Source organism: Podarcis muralis, chromosome 12 (assembly GCF_964188315.1).
Source record: "Podarcis muralis chromosome 12, rPodMur119.hap1.1, whole genome shotgun sequence".
NCBI lineage: Eukaryota > Metazoa > Chordata > Lepidosauria > Squamata > Lacertidae > Podarcis > Podarcis muralis.
In genome coordinates this window covers 50,985,426-51,005,966 of record NC_135666.1, presented here as the reverse complement: position 1 = coordinate 51,005,966, position 20,541 = coordinate 50,985,426, and the positions used below count along the sequence as shown (strand labels likewise).

The window sequence follows — 20,541 nt, the reverse complement described above, 5'->3', positions numbered from 1 at the left end:
GTGGAACAAATGGACGTGTGGCTAAGCCCATAGTAGCTGGTGGCATCCCTATGGACAACAAAAGATGCACCCAGTCAGTGCAATGGGGCCCAGAGGAGCGTTGCCATGTGGATTGATTGATTTATGCTGGTCACACCATACATTGAAAGCCCTCTTTTACACTGTAGTGGCTATGGCTTTCCACAAAGAATCGTAGGAACTGTGGTTTGTTAAGGGTGCTGAGAATTGTGGTGCCATGTGGGGTCTCCAAACAACTCCCAACAGCCTTAGCAAACAGGAACACACACAGTTTGAAAGTTTCCATGTGGAATCCATTATTTGCATTGTTTATGTCTCTGAGAAAAGCGGGGCATGAAGAAATAAATATGTACACTTTTAAAAAGTTAAATCATGAATGTGTTATTTCTTTGACTGCTGGCTAAATAGAGATACTTCTTTTAAAAAAGAAAAACAATTTGGGGTTCATCTACTGCTGAATCAGACCAAGACTATCTAGGATGTCAAGAATTCTGTTTCCAAACAGTCAGATGCCTTCAAAAGTGTACAAGCAAGGGATTTAAGGCAACCATTCCCGTTGCCTGAGGCAAAGGAGAAGATAACTCGCTCCCCTCCTTTCATGGTCAGAACACCTCATGCCTGCCAATATTTCTTTGATGAAAATAGAGACTTCCTATTCCATTATAATAATAATTTTATTATTTACACCCCATCCATCTGACTGGGTTGCCCCAGCCATTCTGGGTGGCTTCCAACATATAAAACAAAATATTAAACATTTAAAAAGCTTGCTCTGTCTATATAACCTGCGCCTGCCGATTTCAGTTCATAAAAATCATAGAGTTGGAAGTTACTGTGGGGTCATCTAGTCAAACCCCCTGTAATTCAGGAATCTCAACATATAGTTCCCCATCCAGTTTGAAACCATAACAGACCCTGCTTAGCTTGGCAAATGTGCTGGCAGTTTTATTGCTGCGCCAGGCCTGCGGGGATGAACACCTGTTCTACATATGCTCAAAGGTGCACTCTTTATTTTCCCTCATTTCTAGTTGGGTTTTTGGTTGGGGGAAAAGGGGGGAAAGGAAAGAAAAAGGTATTCATATCTTGGTACAAGTGCCGTGGGTGCCAGCACAAGATGGCTGCTGTGGACAGCAAATAAACAAACAAATAAAAATGGTGGCAATGCTGTATAGTGGTGAGTACCCTGGGGGAGGGGAAACCTCGCTGCTTATTACCATATTTCACACTTTGACCTCATAAAACAGATCTATGGCTGCCTTCAGATGTCTTTAATCTAAAGGTTGTAGAGTTACTTACCGTATTTTTCACTCCACAAGACACACTTTTTTCCTCTTAAAATCTAAGGGGAAATGTCTGTGCGTCTTGTGGAGCGAATGTGTGGTCCCTGGGGCTGGGGGGGGGGGTGGAACCCGGGCTTCCCCTGCCAGCCCTGATCTGCTCTTTGGGGCTGGGGTGGGGAAAAGCCAGGCTTTCCCCGCCAACCCAACAAGCTCCTGAGCAGCTCTGGGGTAGCCTGCGAAGCCTCCGCAGGGCAGCAGGGAGCCTTCGTCCCGCTGCCCTGGGGAGGCTTCGCACAGCTATCCATGACTTTTGTGGAAGGTGGGGGAAGGGACAGAGCGAGGCTCTCTCACTCCCCCCACCTCCCGCAAAAGCCCCCAAGAGCCGCATTTTCTTTCTTTCTGGAATTCCCCCCCCCAAAAAAAAAGTAGGGGCGCCTTATGGTCAGGTGTGCCTTGTGGAGTGAAAAATACGGTATCTCCTTGGCTCGGGGGTCGCATAGTTCCATACACTCCAACATTTCTCTAATGAAAATAGGGACGTCCTAAGGAAAAGCAGGACATTATGGGATCAAATCAGAAACCAGGACAGCGTCTGTAAAGCTGGGGCTATACCTGGAAAATAGGAACACTTGGGGGTTCTGACACCTCATCCCTCTACAATATGCACTAACTTCAGGACTGTGCATGCAAGCATCCCCTCATCCCTTTCCCCAAAATCCCGTGCATGCTTACTCGGAAGTAATTCCTCGCTGCAACTAGTGGTGTTTACTCCTTAGTAAGTGTGCACAGGATTCCAGTTACTGAAGGACATCAGAAGGACAATCCTCCACACTCACCGATTATCCAGTGGAATGCAAATGTTCCCACTTCTCAAGTCCTTCCCGCTTATTTGAGGCAATGAATTCTCTGGGACTGTTGCCACCAAGAGAACAGGGCACTATCACAAGATCAGATTTTCTGGCTACAAGATGAACACCTGATTATTTTCAGCAGACTGGGCTGTGCATTTTACTCTGTCAGCTGTGAGGATATTTAGTAAATGACTTTTTAAGCCTGCTGGGCAAACAGTGAGCAAGACTTGATTTGGATATCAGGCCTAAACTATGAATATTGAACTTTTAAGGGGGGTGGGAATCTACTGCTACACATGATTACCATGAGGCACAGACAAATGCCACAGAAAACCAAGTGTGCAAAAACCACCTCTCTGTTTCCAAAGTGGGTAAGGTAAAGGACCCCTGGACAGTTAAGTCCAGTCAAATGCAACTATAGGGTTGCAGCGGTCATCTTGCTTTCAGGTCAAAGGAGCCAATGTTTGTCCACAGACAGCTTTTTGGGCGATGTGGCTAGCATGACTAAACTGCTTCTTGTGCAACAGGACACTGTGATGGAAACCAGAGCGCACGGAAACACTGTTTACCTTCCTGCCGCAGCGGTACCTATTTATCTACTTGCACTGGCATGCTTTGGAACTGCTAGGTTCGCAGGAGCTGGGACAGAGCAACGGGAGCTCACCCCTTTGCGGGGCTTCGAACCACCGACCTCCCAATCGGCAAGCCCCAGAGGCTCAGTAGTTTAGACCACAGTGCCACCCACTGTGGCTTATTCCTTATCAGTGGAATTTAGGAATAAGCCATTCAGTGAGGAGGGATCACATTTTAGGGGTGGGATCCTATACACACTTACTCAAAAGTAAATGCCATTGAACTAGCTGCCTGAAGAGCTTCGTTAAGATCGAACAGGTGGGGTAAAATGATGAATAAGGCTGCTATCCTAAACACACTTATTAGCAAATAAAGTTCACTGCTTGCAGTGAGATGCATGGTACTGCACAGCACATAAACCTTAGAGCTGCTTGGGCTATATAAAATAATATACACTCACAAAATCAAATAACTGGGAAGCAGATCTTTGTTTATACAGGTAGACTTGCAGGAAAGGGAGATCACCACAGAAAGGGGGAAAGGAGGAAAATAAGAATAAACAGTCTAACTTGGCTGCCTTCATACCTGCCCACAACAAATAACATGGTTCAGACTTCTTTCTTTCTATTCAGTCCGTCTCAAAGGACAGAAGCCTTTCTGCTGCTTTTTCTCTCCCTCCCAGGAACGCAGAGAAGAGGAATGGGCAAAGCGAGAGCATCCCACTTACCTGCTTCCTCAGGGACTGCTCAACAGGTGACCAATGCTCCAAGCCAACCATAGCTAGAGTCTTTATAGATCTGGTCGTGGGGAGGGGAAGAGGGGAAATGGATGAGGACACGTCAGCTGCATCGATGAGCAACATTTAAATACAGGGACATGCATTCTAGTAGTGCTGTTTTAAAAGCAGATCAAGAGGCTAGCTGGAAGTGGTGTTGACAAAGTACGTGTTGGGAGCACTTTATTAGCAAGGAACAGTCAACTTTGGCAAAGTCCTCAGCCACCGCCGCCCAGAAAGGGGCAGCAAGATTCTAGAGGATGAGTTATCCTTCTGCTCGATTGATCTTTTCAGAGCAAGAATGCTGTCCATCGCTCCCAGTAGTTTGGATTTATTTTGTTTACATAGTTTATTTGTTCAAGAAATGCATTAGCTACCTTTCAGCCAAAGCTCCTGGTTCAGAGCAGCTTGTTAAAACAAATATTTATATTTTCTTTAGGGTTACACTTATATCTTCCAAGGAACTTGAGGTGGTGTACATGATTCTCCCCCTCCCCATTTCATTCTCACAACAACCCTGAAAGGTAGGGTAGGCTGAGAGGCAAGATGCCTGGCAGGAGATACTCCCAGTTCTTTCCCAGAGATGCCAAATGCTGAACCTGCGACCTTCTGCAGACAAAGCAGATGTCCTGCCATTGATGTATTCCACATCCCTCTTTCTCAACCCACCTGTGACAACTGCTCACAGCTCACCCTTAGCAGTGGGGCAGCAACTGGCTATGTTCCACTTCCCTAACTTAAAAAGAGAATCATTCTCAGGTTGTGGAGTGTGTGCTTTAAGGAAGCCATCACCCAACACGGAGAGTCTGCCTAATTGATGAGCCATCATCTTCCTTCAAAGACTGGGAGTCACAATGCTGCTTTCTGAAGATGACCGAGTCAATAATGCATATCAGCCCCGTCTTCTCCATTTCTTAGCTTCAGAACATTTTCTTTTGTACTTCAGGAACAAAAGGGTGAACATTTGCGACTCAATATTTAGACACAGCAGCCTTGTTAATTGCATACCCAGGCACACATGAAGGGCGAAGCCACGTATTGCTCAGCAACTGTCTAAAGTAGCTGCAAAGCTCCCCTCTCTTTTGTAGGACAGAAGAGGACAGTTTGCATCAAAGAAGGAACTGCTTAAACCTGTCCTTCCTGTCACTGTCCCCCAAAGAGACTTTGTTACATACAGTGCCTCCTGTACCACTCTCAAAAAAGTTTCAGTAAATATCCCCTCAAAAATCCACAGCAAAGTAAAGTGGGGATGTATAGACTCTTAGACCTTTAAAATGTGCCCTTGTGCATCCCAAAGCTTCTTTCTTGCCCCAGCACAGGAAAAGACCCCATGTTTGGTAAGTTAAAATCAGGTTTACTTACAAACTCTTTAAAGGTTTCTTACATCAGTCAGAAAGGTGGCACAGGCAGTAAAACTTAGTTTACTTCCAAAGTCTGAAAGTTCCTAAGTTATTGGTATAGGAACACAAGAATGGCTTGTGAGAGCCATGCGGCTGAGCTGGAGCAACCAGCTTAGCCTCTTCACACGCTGAGTTCATCAGTTAGACTGAAGGGAGCAAAGGCATGGTTACCTTCTTCCCAAGGTGAGCTAAGCCTGGCAGGACAACTTACTCCATGGTATTAACCCCTTCATGCATTAATTAGACTTCAGTGTGTTGGTTATATGAGGATGGCTATCCCACAGATTGGGCACCCATCTCCCCTTCTGTACTAAACAGAGGAGAGGGGGAAAGTGCTTTTCTATGTGAACAAGTGTGGCGGTAGCTGATACAGGAGCCTTTCCCCCCCATTGATGGGGCAGCCATTTTGTGTTACTCCATACACTCTACAGGAGCCATTTTGTGGCAGGCACCAACGGCACTTTCTCAAAATCCCAAATGTGGTCACTGGCAACTCAATATTTGAGTTGGCTTCAGGAGAAAGTGAAAAAGCAGAGAACATTGGAGAGAGTTGGAAGCGGTGGCAAAGGGGAGGAAGAGGAGAAAAGATTCCTCAGTAGGAACTAGAGTCTAGTTACTAGACCCCAGAAACACCCCTTTGCTTATTCCAAGCAAGTAAAGCTGACACAGATACCTTGGTTTATTCATGTTCACATTTCCCTGCTGCATGCACTTCATTCAATGGGTACCATAAAAAACACAGGGCTAAAATAGGCAAGCTTTTTGTCTCCATTGACGTACTGTGTTGTACTGAGACGCACAAAGTGGGTTTTTTTTCTAAAGCACTACTTCAGCTTGGAGGCTGTGACTTTTATAGCTTTCTCTTCGTGATTGGAATGCTAACACTGCGTTCTCATCACTGTCAGGCTGAACGGACAAAATGACCGGCCTGATGCATTGCGGGTGATGCCATCAATTACTATTTTTTTCCTAAAAGAGAGAAAGCAGGCTGGTCACCAGCAAGTTGCTGTCACTTGCTGGAGCTCTCAGAATTAGCAAACTTTTTATTTCCAATTTTTTTTTTATTGATTTTCCACATTTATAACAAATATAACATATAAAACACACAAAACAAAACACATTACAATACTAAGAAAGAAAAAAATAAACAAAAACAAAAACACATATTCCTTCTCATATTCATTTTAAATTCCATTGTTAAGTGACTTCCTCAAATCCCCCCTAACTGAATTTTGTTATAGCACCTTGTAACAGTTCTCCCAAACATCTTTCTAATTAGTTCCTTCAATTTACTATATTCAACTTTTTTCTTATTGTCTTCAATCCATATTACTACACCACATTCTTATTGTAATCCTAGGCCTGTTTAGTACTTTCAAGACAGAATTAGCAAACTTGATAACTGTTTGAAGCCTTTCCTAGGTTTCCCGCCACAACTGCCGAGCTCTTGCCAATCTGGATGTTATGCATCTCTGGAAGAAACAGGGATGGTCCATTTGGTAGAGTCAAATGGTAGTGTCTTCTTTGCACATACATGATATGAAATTCTTTAGATAATAACTCAATCAACCAACCAACTCATCATTCATTGGCCTGATCATAGTACAGTGGTACCTCAGGTTACAGACGCTTCTGGTTACAGACTCCGCTACTCCAGAAATAGTGCTTCAGCTTAAGAACTTTGCTTCAGGATGAGAACAGAAATCGTGCTCTGGTGGCGGCAGCAGGAGGCCCCATTAGCTAAAGTGGTGCTTCAGGTTGAGAACAGTTTCAGGTTAAGTACGGACCTCCGGAACGAATTAAGTACTTAACCTGAGGTACCACTGTACTTAAAAAGGTAAAAGGTAAAGGTACCCCTGCCCATACGGGCCGGTCTTGACAGACTCTGGGGTTGTGCACCCATCTCACTCAAGAGGCCGAGGGCCAGCGCTGTCCGGAGACACTTCCGGGTCACGTGGCCAGCATGACAAAGCTGCATCTGGCGAGCCAAAGCCGCACACGGAAACGCCGTTTACCTTCCTGCTAGTAAGCGGTCCCTATTTATCTACTTGCACCCGGGGGTGCTTTCGAACTGCTAGGTTGGCAGGTGCTGGGACCGAGCAACAGGAGCGCACCCCGCCGCGGGGATTCGAACCGCCGACCTTTCAATCGGCAAGTCCTAGGCGCTGAGGCTTTTACCCACAGCGCCACCCGCGTCCCTCCACTGTACTCAACAAAGCGCAAACGAAGGCCTACACTACAGTCTTCAGTTGTCCCCAAAAGATGAGTAAAATAAAATCATCCATAAAAGAAACCACACATTGGGTGGTATTCATCTAAATTATTGCACAAGCAGCATGAGTTCCAATTGCCCCCCCCATCATGCCCCCCATCCCCATATTAGTTTCAGAGGGTGGGGGGGCCAGAACAGTTTTAGGGGGCGTGGAGGAGGAGGAGAGGAGAGACAGAAAAGTTGAATTATGTAGTCGTGCTGATGGAACGCTCCCCTTAGCACTACTCTGAATACAACCCAAAGAAATGGTCAGCTGTCTTTATAACAACGTCATATGTGTACATAAAGCAAAACCTACATAGTTTCTCCACAACAAAGTAATACCATTTCCCCCTGTAGTTACCCTACCAGCTGATCTCAAGGTTACAACATCCAACCTATTCTATTTTTTTAAAAAAATTAAAAATTCCTCGTCTCACCAATGCCTGCTTTTTGTATCGTCTTGACCGATGAAGAGTTCTGGAGAACGTGAAAGTTTGACACAATTTTGTGACTCTCCAATAAATAAATATTCCTCTGCCAAATGTGAAGAACAAAGAGGAAAGCTACTCTTCCTTGGAGGAATAGGAACTGTGTTGCTAAAGGAGGACAGCTGGATCTGCAGCAGATTCATAATCCAACACTGGGTGGTTTGTAATGCCCTTTCCCAAGAGAGGCTTGTCTCATCATTTTATATATTCAGTTGCATTACTTTTTGCAACATTGTTTGCAAGACGTATTTCCACACTGGGAGCCGTAGAATCGCAGAGGGGGAAAACATCTCAAAGGTCATCTGGTCCAATTCCCTGCCGATGCAGAAAATTCACTATTGTGATGTCTCTTCCAGCCTCTACTTTAAAATTTGCTCATTCTACCATAATTTGCTGTTTAGAAAAGAAAGCAACTGCTTGGATTGTCAACCAGTTTTGGGGAACGAAGCAGTAAATTATTCCTATTTGCATTGAACTGCCCCCCAGTTTACTGTTTAGTTATGAGGGATAGGCAAATCATCACATAAATGCAGCATAATTAACAGTTTTTTGCATGTGAATTGGGGGACTCAGGCACACACACAAACACAAATTCTCCGGGTTCAGAGGAAGAACATTTAAAGATTTTTAAAAATAATGTTTTTTGATAGATGAGCACCACCTAGTGTACAGACTCAGCAGTATAACCATCAGAGCATTTTTGACTGGGAGTCAAACATGTAAAGAAGATAGGGAAAGTTCAAACCCTCCAATATTTATCCGATGAAAATAGAGGTGCTCTGTTTAATAGTAATAGTAATAACAGCAACAACAAAAACAACAACAATAACAATACTTTTACTATTTATACTCTGCCTATTAAACTTTGAAAAACTTCCCTGTACAGGGCTGCTTCCAGATAGCTCAGGGGTCGGATAACTCCATACCCTCCAACATTTCTCCAATGAAAATAGGAACGTCCTAAGGAAAAGCAGGAGGTTCCAGGATCCAACCAGAAACCAGACGGCTTCTGTAAATCCAGGACTGTCCCTCGAAAAAAGGGATACTTGGAGGGTCTGAAAGATCAGTTGTTAATTCTCAAAGTACAAACTGTTCTCTCAAGATGGGCAGTTTCTCAGCTTTCCCAAGATGGGCTGCCAAAGTCAAGAAACAGAAGGAAATGTTTTGAGATTTGCATCATAACTTAGTTTCAATTTTATAAGCCACGGTGAAGCCCCTGTACGTTATTAAATCAGGGTTCTGGATCTTCAGCAAAGGCAAATAATTTAAGAGAGAATGTGCAGAGTGCCTGGTCTCACAAATGCGTCACTTCAATCAAACCCCTGCTCCTCAGGGAAGAATTAAAGGTTTCCAAGTCAAAACTCATGATTTCCAGGAAGCTTTGAACTCCATCATCTGTATTCTCTTAGAAAGCATGTTTAAGAAATCAAGCCTGTTCTGGACCAATATAACCTTTCCCATGATTATCAGAGCATCTTGGACAAAGCAGGAAATGCCAGAAGCAAAGATCCTTGACTAACCGTTGGAAGGAGACGTACAGAATAGCAGTCTTAACGTCTTATGCCAGCCCCTTATTTGTGAAAATGGCAGTGTATTTTTCCTCAACGTCTTTCCAGTCCAGAAGACCCCGGGAAGAGTCTTTCATCTCTGGAGTAGCTCAAGACAGCTTCATTTAGACTGCAAGGTTATTAAGACTGGGGCTGGGGGAGCTACTCTATCTTAATGAATGATAGCAGCCTGTAGCTCTGTCATTGATATAAGGTGCCTATGAGCACATAAGAATAACAGCAGACACTGAGCTGTGGGCTGTTAAGGCTAATGGGCAGAACAGTCTTCTTTCTTTCTTGTAGCCAAGTAAGATTGTCTTCCATGAACACAGTCTTAACAGTGAGTCCGTAAGTGACTGTGGAGGCCAATTTTGGATCCACACATCCTTTTACAGTGGGGACATTGGTTTCTGGGTGGGAGTTGATCACCCAAGCGTGCCTTCCTCTTAGCACATTTCTCCCTTTCGTCCTGAGTTCGAGCATCTTCAAAACCCACGACACCTTTGGTAAAGGCTGTTCTCCAATTGGAGCAATCACAGGCCAGTGTTTCCCAGTTGTCGGTGTTTATACTACATTTTTAAAGATTTGCCTTGAGAGAGTCTTTAAACCTCTTTTGTTGACCACCAGCATTATGCTTTCTATTTTAAAGTTCGGAATATAGTTGCTTTGGAAGACAATAATGAGGCATCCGAACATGACCAGTCCAACAAAGTTGATGTTGAAGAATCATTGCTTCGTCACTGGTGATCTTTGCTTCTTCTAGTGCCCTGTCATTAGTTCGCCCGTCTTCCCAAATGATGTGACACACAGAACAATAGACCAGATTGGACCAGCTCAGCCATTAGCCAGAGTGACACAACAGCTGCTGCAGGCCCTCCTAGTGTCCCTATTTTCCAAGGACAGTGCCAGATTTACAGAAGCCATCCCAGTTTCCAATTTGATCCTGGAATGTCCCGCTTTTCCTTAGGACATCCCTATTTTCATCAGAGAAAAGTTGTTGGGTATAGTAGGATGTCCCAATTTTCATTAGAGGAATGTTGGAGGGTATGAAGTTATGTGACCCCCCTGAGCCAAGGAGATAAGTAACTCTACATTAAACCTTTAGAAGACATCTGAAGGAAGTCATAGAACTGTTTTATTAGCTGAAAGTGTGGAATACAGTAATAAGCAGTAATAAGCAGTGCCCCCCCCCCGAAGGTACTCACCACTATACAGCGTTGCCACAATTTTTATTCACTCTGTAGTATAGTGTATTTTAAAATGGGGTTTTAGAGTTTTTAGGGGTTTTTGAATGTTTTATATAGTTTTTATGTAGTTTTATGTAGTTTTTTTTGGGACACGGGTGGCGCTGTGGGTTAAACCACAGAGCCTAGGGCTTGCCGATCAAAAGGTCGGCGGTTCGAATCCCCGCAATGGGGTGAGCTCCCGTTGCTCGGTCCCTGCTCCTGCCCACCTAGCAGTTCGAAAGCACGTCAAAGTGCAAGTAGATAAATAGGTACCGCTCCAGCGGGAAGGTAAACGGCGTTTCCGTGCGCTGCTCTGGTTCGCCAGAAGCGGCTTAGTCATGCTGGCCACATGACCCAGAAGCTGGACGCCGGCTCCTTCGGCCAGTAAAGCGAGATGAGCGCCGCAACCCCAGAGTCGGCCACGACTGGACCTAATGGTCAGGGGTCCCTTTACCTTTACCTATGTAGTTTTTATGTAGTCTTATGTAGTTTTGTAGTAGTTTTATGTAGTTTTTCAATTTAATTGTTCCGCAAGGGACAATGACAATAAAGATATCGTATCGTATCGTATCTTATCGTATTGTATTGTTTGTCAAAGTGCAAGTAGATAAATAGGTACTGCTCCGGCGGGAAGGTAAACGGCATTTCCGTGCGCTGCTCTGGTTTGCCAGAAGCGGCTTAGTCATGCTGGCCACATGACCCGGAAGCTGTACGCCAGCTCCCTCGGCCAGTAAAGCAAAATGAGCACTGCAACCCCAGAGCCATCCGCAACTGGACCTAACGGTCAGGTGTACCTTTACCTTTACCTTTAGGACCCTGTGTACCATGCACTATGAAGTATCCCAGACTCTGTCAGGGGTAATGAGAGGCTTATGCAATCCATTGTCCTGAGGGATCAGGTTGGAGCAAGCACAAAGTAATGTGATGCTATTGCGAGGCACGTGCCTGGCCTGTAATGTTTGCAAAACGAGGATTCGCTTGCTGCCTTGTGCACATCTCTCTGCCCATTGCTGTTTCCAGGCCCCATCGCAAGGGCCGGTTTTGACCAATAAAGCCTTCACCTGCACAATACCTCATGGACTGCCTATATGAACCCACCTGGACTGGACCCTACGATCCCTTCTTCGTGCGCCTCCTCCGTGAGAGGTCCAGAGGGTGGCGACACGGGAAAAGGCCTTTTCTGCAGTGGCCCCTGTGTGTGGAATGCTCTTCCCAGGGAGGTTTGCCTGGTGCTTTCACTATATATATTTTTATGCTCCGGGTGAAAACATTCCTCTTCGACCAGGCCTTGGGCCGATTAACATCTTATACCCCTTTTTAATGTGTTTGGGGGAGTGGGAAAATTGTGCTGTTTTTGTTTTTATTATGTATTTTGTGTTTCCATCTTGTGAACTGCCCCTGAGATGTACGGATGGAGGGCAGTATGATGATGATAATTTATTATTATTATTATTATTATTATTATTATTATTAATCATAATGATATTAATATTAATTATTAATAATATTAATAATATTAATAGATAATAATAATTAATAATAATATTGATACTTTATCATAAATGAAAATATAATTTATAATATGTATAATTTATATATATAATAATTCATAAAATAATTTTTATATAATTTAATTTATAATATGCATAATTTATAATTTAGAATATAATTTATATATAATATATAACACATCAATTTATAAAAACGCGTTTGCACACGTCCTGACGTGACATTCGACGGCAAGCACACACAAAAAAAGGCGGTTGGGAGGAGGCGGAGAGCGCCAGAACAAAAACAAAACCCTTTCCCGCCATGCCCGCCGGGAGTTGTAGTCCCTCCTGCGAGCTCCCTCGATCTCTCCTCTGGCGGAGAGGACTCCGTTTCCCGGCATTCCGCGCGGGGCGGGGGACGAATCCTACTGCAATCACGTGCCCCGCGCTTGGGCGAAGGAGAGGCTCCGGGCGAGCGGGCGGCCATTTTGTGAGCGAACGTCGCCGTTAGATCAGCTGCTGCTGCTGCTGCTGCCTCTGCTTCTCCTCCTCTGTCCCGCCGCGTCCGCTCTGCCTGCCTTCCTCGCCGGCTGCTTGCCTCCCTCCCTCCCTCTCTTCTCTTCTCTCTCTTTCTCGGCCCCCGCTTCCTCTCGCTGCTGAACCTGAGGGAGCCCCGGGCCAACGCAGCCGCGGCCTTTTCCCCCCGAGCAGCGCCCAGCCACAGAATCGCATGTCCACTATCCAGAACCTCCAATCCTTCGGTAAGAAGCGGCGGGGCCCCCGCGCAGCTAGCGCAGGATCGGACGGGGACTGGCGCAAATGCCCGGCAGCGAAGACGCCCCACCTCCGCCCCGGGCTCCCTCGGTCTTGGTGGAGGGAAATGGGGCTCGGGGTTGCCCATCCCAGGTGTCCGTTATCCTGGCAGCAAACGGGGTGCGCATAAGGGGGGGGGGTCCTCTCTTGCCTCCGCCCCCCTTGCCATCCTCTTCTCCCCCCGGCAAAGCCTTTGCATCCCTTTGCGCAGCACCCAGGAGGTTGAGATAAATGGGTGCATGGATGGAGCGCGCAAGATTTTTTTGGGGGGGGGGGTCCCAGCAGAGACACCTCTTTTCCTACGCTGCGCCCAGGCCATTTTGTTAAGCTGCAAGGGTTTGCTGCGGAAGATGCCCCGGTTGGCACGGGGCTTGGCATCTTCTCGCCCCTGGTCTGACAAAGGGAAGGTGAGCTGTGCCAGCCTTTGCCCCTCTGTGCTTGCCCCTTCACCCTCTCTCCTTTCACGCAGAGTTGATTCCTTGCTATGGGGCCGGGACACGTCTGCTTGACCCCTGCTATCTCAAAATGTTGGGTGTTCAGTGGCTTAAAAGTGCCTTCCAGGAGGCCTGTGTTTTGCGGATGGGAGGGCCAGAGTTCTTCCCACCAGATGTCAAAGAGGAAAACAACCACCGGACTTTTAGAAGACATCTGGAGGCTTTTAATGTTTGACGGACTCTTGTATTTTAATATTTTGTTGGAAGCTGCCCAGAGTGGCTGGGGAAACCCAGCCAGATGGGCAGAGTATAAATAATAAATTATTATTATTATTATTATTATTATTATTATTATTATTATTATTATTCATTATGGTATCTTTTTAACAGGCTTCTACTGTGTTCTGCTAGTTGGCCGTTGTTTTGCTAACTGGGACTTTTAGTGTAGCTTTTGGGTTTCCCCAAACTTGGGTCGCCAGCTGTTTTTGGACTACAGTTCCCATCATCCCCGACCACCGGACCTGCTAGCTAGGGATGATGGGAGTTGTAGTCCAGAAACAGCTGGAGACTCAGCTTTTGGAAACACTGGTCTAGGTTAAACCACTTTATTAACCTTGGTCCACATTGTATAGTCCGATGTTAAGACTTCATTTGCTGATGTCTTCACTGGTAAACTCCTGCTCCCATAACTGATATCTCTGTGACAAATCATTGAGTAAGGTATCAGTGCAACACCCTCTATATAGCTAGCTAGCCTAGTGCACAAGACCTTACCCACTCACTCACCCGATCCAGCTATTTCCATTTGTTATTACTGCGTTGACCAAATTTGGTAGACCCTTCCACATTAGTATTGCCAGTATTGATATAAAGCTGTACTAACAGCGTATTTAAGAATTGGGATAACATGCAACCTCCTGGCCAGCAAGGGTGGGGTTAGTGGAGTAGTAGCAAGTCTTGCATCCTCAGCTCTTCTGCCTGCCCTGCCAGGATTGAAGCTGGGGCAGGGAACCCTTGTTGGTAATGGGAAGAGGCCCAAACTGGGTCTGTTGCTGTCACATGATGGCAGAAGGGCCAACTCTGGATCCGGTGGATTTTGTACCAGCAAGCTCTTCTCTTGTTTCTTTTTCTTTTAGGGAAGTGTGTGTTCTGCTAGCTATCAACAGCAGGAATGTAACACCAGTGGTAGCTTCCACCGACTTGACTTGCTGTTTGAGTGACACATTAGGGTGCCCCTTGCTCCTGGGACTTCCTCACCTGCAGCAGAGTTTTGTTGCCAGCAGAAGGACTGGGGAGAGGGACCCCTTTGCCTCAAGGAACCCCCTGCCCCCCTCCCCAGCATTGCGGTTCAGGAATTTGGCTTGCTGTACGCACTTGACATCTTGCAAGCTGTCTGGGCAGCTGAGATCACCAGCCCTGCAGTTCATTCCTCAGTGCTATAATAACAGAAACTTTCCCTCTCCTTTCATTTGCTAACTTAATACTTGTATTTTGGAGGGGTGGGCGGGGGGAGAGCTACCTTGTCGCATGTTCTTTCTTGAGGGATCAATGACTCTGTACCTATTTGACATTATTCTCCTGAGGAGCATTCAGTCAAGTGATTCCCCCCCCTCCAGTCTAGGCTTAGGGGGTGGGGAACCTGTCCCCCCCCCCAGATGTTGATGGATTACAGCGCCCATCGTCCCAGGTCATGCTGGACAAGCTAATGAGAAATGGGAGTCCAGCAACATCTCCCCCCACCCCCTGGCCTAGGCAAAGCTTTTGTACCTCAGTCTCTCCATTTTCTCCTTCCAGTCTTGAGGTGAATTTCTCCTCTATCCAGGGAATTTATTTTGTGATATTCCTCTTTCTATGCAAAGAGCCTGCATTTTATCATCTTTGCCGTAGCCATCAGTTCTAAAATTGCACTCCTTGATTTGTATTGAACACATACATCCACCTTGCCACAAATAAACTTCCTGATCTGTTGAAAACAGCTTTTTGAAGACGTTTTCATTCGTAGAGGTTTATGCCTGAATTGGATAGGACTTTAGAATTTGTCAATTGGTAAAGAAGGAAAGGTGGAAAATTGATAACTGTTTTCAGTATGACTCCACTTTGACTCTGCTATTTCAGATGGGGAGTGACAAGTAGCTATGAAGAGTGCAGATTTTGTAGGCTTGGTTTCTGCAGCTAAGGGAGCAGTGGAAGATCCTTTAGCTAAAATTGTGCCGTATTCTCCCATAATCCACTTTCTCCTTCACAGAACACAGCACCATTTTAAGGAGTTTGTGGAGGTAGTCAATCTTTGTCTAACCTCTGACTGCAGGGAGGGAGGTCATATGACTCGTTGCTCCTCATTCAGAATAAAAACACGAAAAACAATAAGGTTCTCTAGCCCTCCCTACAGCCAGAAGTGTGGCACAGACTTGTAGCCTCCCAGAGCTAGACTTGGACATATTGGAGTCTGTGAACAAGTTGTTGCAACTTTTGCAGTGACGCAGAAGTAGCCTGATGGGAGTTGGAGCCAATGGTGCTCATAGGTCCAGTTTCCTCCTTCATGCGATACGATTTGAATGCTAGTGCCATTTAGAATTCTCTGCCTTCCCTCATTGTACAGCTTGTACCCGGTGTTTATATTGGACTTGCCCTTGCCTCCCCTTGTTAACTTGCCAAAGCATTACCTCTAGGTTCATTGTGCAGCTGCAGGGGGGCTCCTATGTGTCAATGGGTAAGCCCAACAGGCCTCTCCAGTGCCTGGTGTGAACCGACAGTGTACCTTGGAAGTGGCCCCAGAACCTCCCCTCTACAATGCACAGGAGTTGCATGGCAGACTGCTGTGGAAGGAGTTCTTTGAAGGTAGATTGACCTTTTCCTCATCCGGGTAGCTGGTTGGCCTAAAAGCAGGGAACTGATCTTCCTCAGATTGAGCCTCAAACAAGGCATAGGTGGAAAAGAGCTTCTATTTTAGTAGCAGGCAAGCAGTGAAACGTTGTATGGAGGAATTGGTGGGTTTGGGAGCACTAGTGGACAAAGGCTAAAATAAAAAACCTTGTCACTACCAGGGTGCCTAATGGAATATCAGACTACTTATGGTTGCTGGTATGTTTTTCTCCCCACAGTTAGTAGTCTGTCCTGAATACATTTGTGTTAGAGTATTCCTGGTTAGTGTTTGAGCAAGTTCTCAAGGTGAGATGAAGACTGGGTTAGTCTGTAGCAGAAAATGAGAAACAGGGCCCAGGTATGGGCCTTAGAGAGCAGACAACACCCACAGATATGCAGAAATTACCATATGTGACAATATATCACCATCATGTTTGTATTGACATGGTAAAGAATCGCTGCTGCCTGGATTAAGTAGTTTAGAATACTAAGAAGTATGTTTTATCTACCATTTGGAAAAGACATTCAAAATATGTAGGAGCTTGAAGGTTTGCATCAGACTAACTCATGTGGACTTTTCACCCCTCCAGACCCCTTTGCTGATGCAACTAAGGGTGACGACTTACTCCCGGCAGGGACTGAAGACTACATTCATATAAGGATCCAGCAACGAAACGGCAGAAAGACACTAACTACTGTTCAGGGAATTGCAGATGACTATGACAAAAAGAAGCTTGTGAAAGCCTTCAAAAAGGTAGCGCTGTTCTTCTCCTAGGTCCTGAAGCTTTTGTGCTTGAAAGAGAAATGCATGTAAATTAAAAATTTCCAGTGGGGAAGTGAAAGATCAAATGCTGCGACAGGCGTGTTAAATGTTCTGGTTGAGACAGCTTTCCAGTATATGACCATTTCAGATGTTGAATGCACTGACAGGAGCAGCCAGTCTTAACTGAAAAAAAATTAATGTTTGAGCAGTGTGCTGGTCAATTTAGTTGCAATAACCAGCTTTCATGCTCTTTTCTACAATTGTCACTGTCTAGGAATGGATCCAGACCCTTTAAAATGACTTAAAAGCCACATAAGGAGATATATTGCTGCAAAAGGTAACCAGAAAGTTGTTCCTGGAACAAATAGCTCAGTACCATGTTGCCTGTTTTTGACAATGCCAATTGTGTTGCGGAGGAGGAATTCAGTTCTATATTTCTAGAACAGTAGTAAAAAAAAGTGGGGAGACAAGCCTGGAGCAAAGAGGAAAAACCCTGGGAGGTGACGTGGGAAGATATCTGAGGTTGGGTGTGGAGTGGAGCAAAATATAGTGTACTCATCTAGTTGGTGGTGGTCAAGTTGTAGGGGGAAATGTGAAGTTGGGCCAGGACATTGATTTGACTCCTGCAGTTGATTTAGGACATTGCTGAGCTCTGCAATTCTAAGCTCCAAGCATCTAGGAACTTCTGCCAAAATCCATCACTAGAAAAGCATATATCTCATTTGCAAGCAAAACCTTGGGAGCATGTCTTCTGAAGGAAAAATAATAATAACCAAAATAGTGGATTTTGGTTCTCTTCTGAAAGTGATCTAAACATAATTTGCTACTGGGTTTTGAAAAGCATTAAACCTTTCTTTGTAGAAATTTGCCTGTAATGGTACTGTGATTGAGCATCCTGAATACGGGGAAGTGATCCAGTTGCAAGGAGACCAGAGGAAGAACATTTGCCAATTCCTCCTAGAGGTCAGTCAGCTCAGGCTGCTTGCTCAAATGTGAAAATGCACTCGGAAGCCTATTTAAGCGAGGCGCTTTTGACTCTGAATGTAACATAACATGGCAGGGTCGAGTGAGTCACTACCCCTAGCTGTGAGCCATATTGCTGCCTGGACTAAAAGGGGTGAGCTGAGTCATACTGGCGGCAAGGGGGGAGGAGTGCAACAGGCCTGACTTCGGCAGTCGGAGATGTATATTTGAGCAGCTGGATTTTATCACAAGAAATTAACTTAATTAATTGCATAAGGCACTGCTTGGCACTTATCTGAATGTAACCTAAAAGAATGGCTGCTGTAGATCCTCTTGTACCATAGGGGGCACTGGTCCAGGGAGCAGATGTGTTCTTCCAGGCTTCTCTCTTCAGCCCTCGGGACTCCCAAGGCCAAAAAGCACTCCCTGAGTCCACGCTATGTACCAGGAGTTGCTCCACTCCCTCCTTGAGTGCTTTAGCTTGCCTGAAACATGTCCTTGAACAGTAATAATTCCTCATTGGATAGAATGTGTGTGTCTGATTTCCCCCTACCCATGGCTCTCATGTAGCCAACTATAGCAGAGGTAAGATTCACCTCCATTGGTCCACTCATTTTTGATTCTGGCTTGCAACCCATAGACAGTTGCACACCAGGATGGCAGACCGAAAAGAGTCTCTCTCTCTCTCCCCCCCCCCCCCCATTGTACATTGGTACAGTTTCATCTGTATGTTAACTCTTTCTCCATCTGCCTTGGGATTGACAACATTTTTGTGTTGGACTTTCAGGTTCTAACTGCTGCGGGCTTACTGCCATCTCCTTCTCTTCTGCAGGTTGGCATTGTCAAGGAGGAGCAGCTGAAAGTTCATGGCTTCTAAAATGTCTGTGTTTACATGAAGAACTTCTGCAGGTTTTGTTCTTACCCAAGCTGGCTACTCTGTGAAAAATGATTCTTTGCAGTCGATGGACTTCCCATTCAAAATCTTATTTGCTTTTGCATGACTACAGAAAACATATGGAGTGTAGGCTAGAAACACATAAGAAAACTGCAGTAAGATGGTAACACAAGATCCTTGAGAATTTTAACACATTTCCAATGGAAATGTTCTACTGCTGATAGTTCAGTGTTTTACTTTTCACCTGATTTAAATGTTGTATTAAAACCATGTGTGTTGCAGCTTAAATAAAAACGTCTCTTATCTTAAAACTCCTGATTGCTTTGGATGCATTAAACAAGAGCCTTCAGTGAATCATAAGCATGTTAGTAGCTTCTTGACTACCTGGTAAACTAAGTAAAATCTGAGAAGAAAACAGCCAACACAAACATATTTAAATATACTTTGACTGTAAGCGTTGCCAAAGATTACATAACAGACTGTATTGGGTAAAAATGTAGTTTATCATCCTTAATCCTGGCCTCTGGCAGTGGAAATTCTGTTGAATGTTTTTGTAGTATGTCAACTGCTGCTGCTTTATCAGGGAGATACTCCTTCCTAGCTTCAGGGTAGGAGAATCATATGTGTTATGAAGAATTTGGTGCTTGAATGCTGACTCCTAGAATTAACAAGGATTCTTGGAGAGCCTACAGTATACTGTGGAATTCCAGATCATATTCAAATAGCTTTTGGAGAATTCAATCAACTGCTGATATCTCTCTAAACCTGTCATATAGGCCTTACCTGAACTTGGAAGACACAAAACATAAGTTCTCATGAATGTATATGTTGGTAAGCTTGAATTTATGCTGAAGTAAATGCTGGTGCTCTATCTAACCACTTTTGCAAACTAAATCTGGCAAGAGAAGTAGATTAAGTTGGCTTGGAATTCAAGATCAACACAGTGAATCCTATTCGTCAGGGTCTGAAGGCACAAAGGGGTTTTGAAATGATTCCCAAATGCTACTAGCTATGGTGGGTGCCAACCTCAGCTTGATCAGAAAAATGTGGACGTCCATGTGACCATTCTAGGTTTAGCTGACATTGCAAACTATTAGGCAGCTGCCGGCATTTATATTACAACCTCTTCAAGAATACTGTCAATTTCTGCTCTCACAATGCCAATTCACAGCATGGCTCAGTTCGTTCTCCAGGCTGCATGAAGCCCCTTTGTTATTTTCAGTCTGGGTTATTCACACTTGTTGCCGTGAGCCGTAATGAAAATGAAGAGGAAGTCTTGGAAGAACTGACTTCAAGCTGAAGTAGATTCAAGGAGTTTATTAGTAGCTAGCTACTGTTAATTACTGTAGCTTCAGCTGTTGTGCATGACCGCTACCAGATCATAACCTGACCCATGTAAAACCACCATATAATTATATGCTAAAACGTTAAGAAACTGGTCCCTAATTGCACATGGGGGTCTAAAGGTGAATGCACAGTTTAGAGCCTATCAGCATTCATTCCTTGAAGTGTCTCGTAAACCTATGACATAGTTCTACTTGAATGAATGTACTAGCTGAAGATTGATAGGAACTACTGCATGTAAAAAAGTGGCATTAGGCTCTGCTGATTGCTGCATGACCTTGAAAGTGACTTACTTTGGAAGATGTGCATAATGTAGCGGGCTTTGATTATGCAACCTTTTACAAAAAACGGCTATAGGATAGTACTCTGAAAGAGCAAGGGAAACAGACCTGTTTAAATTGTCGGAATAAATTCCACCTTGTAATGGAGGGGATCACTGCTATAACATATTAACCAGATATTTCGAAAAAGCTGGGTAGTGACCTGTTTCTGACTGGGAAGGTTTTTGAGAGTTCTATTCTGTGAATGAATACACTCGGCAAATCAGTAAATCTCTTCAAATTCT

At 44.8% G+C, this 20,541-nt stretch overlaps 1 protein-coding gene across 2 annotated transcripts; it reads left to right on the top strand.

The window, feature by feature from the left end:
• The first annotated feature begins 12,358 nt into the window (after positions 1-12,358).
• EIF1B (eukaryotic translation initiation factor 1B) lies at positions 12,359-18,943 on the top strand. 2 transcript variants are annotated; one of them, XM_028750269.2, is made up of 4 exons: positions 12,359-12,663; positions 16,602-16,765; positions 17,636-17,737; positions 18,525-18,943. In XM_028750269.2, exons 1-4 carry the CDS (start codon positions 12,633-12,635, stop codon positions 18,612-18,614), a joined length of 387 nt encoding a protein of 128 aa, XP_028606102.1. In that variant the 5' UTR covers positions 12,359-12,632; the 3' UTR covers positions 18,615-18,943. The 2 variants fall into 2 exon arrangements, with proteins under 2 accessions (XP_028606102.1, XP_028606103.1); XM_028750270.2 differs by having other exon boundaries at positions 12,368-12,663; positions 18,570-18,943.
• Positions 18,944-20,541: the final 1,598 nt, after the last annotated feature.

Excerpts from the sequence above, each read along its gene's own strand:
- EIF1B (XM_028750269.2), top strand. The coding sequence starts at position 12,633 with ATGTCCACTATCCAGAACCTCCAATCCTTCG. Across the intron at positions 16,766-17,635 it reads TTGTGAAAGCCTTCAAAAAG|AAATTTGCCTGTAATGGTAC; the intron begins GTAGCGCTGTTC and ends CTTTCTTTGTAG. Across the intron at positions 17,738-18,524 it reads TTTGCCAATTCCTCCTAGAG|GTTCTAACTGCTGCGGGCTT; the intron begins GTCAGTCAGCTC and ends TTGGACTTTCAG.